This window comes from Poromitra crassiceps, assembly GCF_964638095.1.
Source record: "Poromitra crassiceps genome assembly, chromosome: 7".
Lineage (NCBI taxonomy): Eukaryota > Metazoa > Chordata > Actinopteri > Beryciformes > Melamphaidae > Poromitra > Poromitra crassiceps.
The window spans coordinates 31624108-31626607 of record NC_139628.1 but is presented as its reverse complement, the minus strand read 5'-3'; the positions used below and the strand labels follow the sequence as shown (position 1 = coordinate 31626607).

The 2500-nt window shown below is 40.1% G+C and overlaps 1 protein-coding gene across 1 annotated transcript in view; it reads right to left on the bottom strand.

Annotated features, from left to right (window-relative positions):
* Window positions 1-2500, bottom strand: part of LOC310779536 (uncharacterized protein) — a gene marked incomplete at its 5' end in the record, with an annotated part of 7997 nt that overhangs the window by 4562 nt on the left and 935 nt on the right. The window contains one exon of the mRNA XM_083640061.1: window positions 2229-2270. Coding sequence (XP_083496187.1) covers window positions 2229-2270 — 42 coding nt within the window. The remainder of the gene's footprint in view (window positions 1-2228; window positions 2271-2500) is intronic.

Here is a 2500-nt window from a genome sequence, read left to right as displayed (position 1 = left end):
AGGGGGCGGCTGCCCCTAGCGGCTGCCGGGGGAGTTTCCGAATTTGTCTCACAGGCTTGAACGACTGCCATCTTGTTGTTCGCTTCTGTTTGCTAGCTTGCTCGCTGGCTGGCTGGTTGCAGTGGTGAAATGGTCCAGGACAACAAATATAATAACTTTTAGTCCGAAGGTATGGGCGAGTAGGAGTCCAGCCAGCCGACCACCGTCTTGTCCGGGGCCTGGCCAAGAGACCATGGTGTGGTGTGATCCTGGTGCATTGTGCCTGGTGTGAGTCTCCAGCCTGCTAGCTGCTGCTAAGCCTCCACAAGGTAAACTGCTATTATACTTATCTCTGGGCAAACTCTAAAATTTATAACTGAGGTGGATTTGGTCGCGCACTTGGTGCTCTGCTATGTTGGACTCGTTGGACTGTTTGAGTGATGCTCATGTTTGTAAGCTAACGCTAGCTCGATTAGCATCGTGTGCTAACGTGTGAGCACCGTTATAGCCTACTTTAACTGAAATTTGGTGGCGTTATGTTATATAATTAATATAACACGGTGTCGTTTGTTTCTTCAAGGGATGGCCGTCGGAGTACCATGGTGGAGCAGGAACAGCACAACAGAACAGAGGCACATTGTCCCTTGGTCAAATTATTTGTGAAAATGAATGCTACGTTTTGATTCCCATGTGCATATTACTGTGAGAATATTGCTGATCATCAGTTGTTCAACCTAAGATATTGCAATAACATAAGCTAAATGCTGACAGATTTGAGACTTTTGATATATTTACTTTGAACCATTTGGTATGTATCTGCCAGTGTGTTTTTGTCAATAAACATTGCCAACAAAGAACCTTGTTGTGTAGGCTATGTGCTAATTAAATCATGTACCCGAATGTACCGCAAATCTCATAGAACAAGCCCATTATAGTTGTCTGGTCAGAACAGGCAGGTTGTTAATAAGATGTGATATAAAGATATTTGATGTCGAGTGAACCAGCTTCGACCAAATGACCAGGAAGAAGAATGAAGATGGAGAACCAACCGACTGCTTCAAATCAACGAATGATTTATATTTATTGAAATATGGTTAGCTGTAACAATTCGACAAAGGCTACACCATGCAACATATATTTTGATATCATTCAAACTTAAAGAATGGTTAATTTTCCACCATGGTAGGCTGTACTGCTGTGAAATGGTTACCTATATTTGTATCAAGTGTTGCTTGGTAGATTATCTATATATGCCTAATTTACCAGTAGACATATTAGTGCAAGACCTTAGGCTATGTTGAGTTCTATCGATCTGATAAAGTATGTTTTAAAATAAGGATAACAAATTGCTGAGCTTGGCGGATGCCTCAAGACAAGTATGTATCATTTTTAAATGTCCAATACCATACAGAAAAGCAAATTGAACAAACGACCAACAGCATTCATGTCTGCAAAAACTTGTGATGTTATGTCACGTTGACATATAACCTTATGACGCTTACTGTATAACATGGACAGACCATTTAACGTTAGGCTACTTTACATACCGTTAGATAACGTTAAATGGTCCGCCATGTTATGAGCGTCACGTTACATGTATGCCATCTATACAGTTACGTGTGTCTACTAACATTATTAAAATATCATAAAGTAGCGCTATTTTCTGATAATTTGCTAAAGTATGACTTGCTATCTGCTAGCCATACTAGCCTTGTTTTGCTAGGTTTTCTTATTCGTGTACTTTCCGCAGACTAGATGCCTTTGCGGCACATTGCTGCCTCTAACGGGCGGAAGTATTACTGTTTCCCAATATCCAAAGTATATCGCCTATTTTCCTCGGAATGGGGCTATAATTAAAAAAACTGGGGCCTTGAGAGCATGAAAAATACTTGAAATTGTTTTTTCAGACCATAAACTCATTTGTAAAGTGTTTATTTAAGACAGAGACCGAGAGAGAAGTTGGCTCATTTCACATAGAGTTGAATGGACGTTCAGGGATGATGTTACACAAGCTGCGCCCCCCACTGGCCATTTGAGAGTATGGCAACTTCCGCATTGGCCTCAAAAAGAGACTGGCTGTAATGGGGACTGGTTTCAACATACAGTCTTCATCAGGGTATTGCTATTATATTTATTTATTTATTTATTTATTTATTTATTTATTTATTTATTTATTTATTTATTTATTTATTTATTTATTACAGGTGATTGTTGGTGGTTGTTTTCTGTGGAACAGTGTTTCAGCTCACCTGTAGACTCAGTTGGACCAGACAGCAGCAGCTCAGCCAGGCCTGCAACAGGGGGAGGAGTCAAATATGGCAAAAGGTTATAAAAGGTTACTTATCAGGTATGTAACAGTATGTTCAAAGATGTCATATTTACAGAGAGGTAGTTCAGACCTCAGCAGGGTATACGTTTACATGCTGAATCTCCTCAACTACTTCCTGTTACATGTTACAGGCTGAGCTTTTTAACAGGAAATTATGGAATTGTTGTGGTCATCCTTCCTGTCTACTGAAGC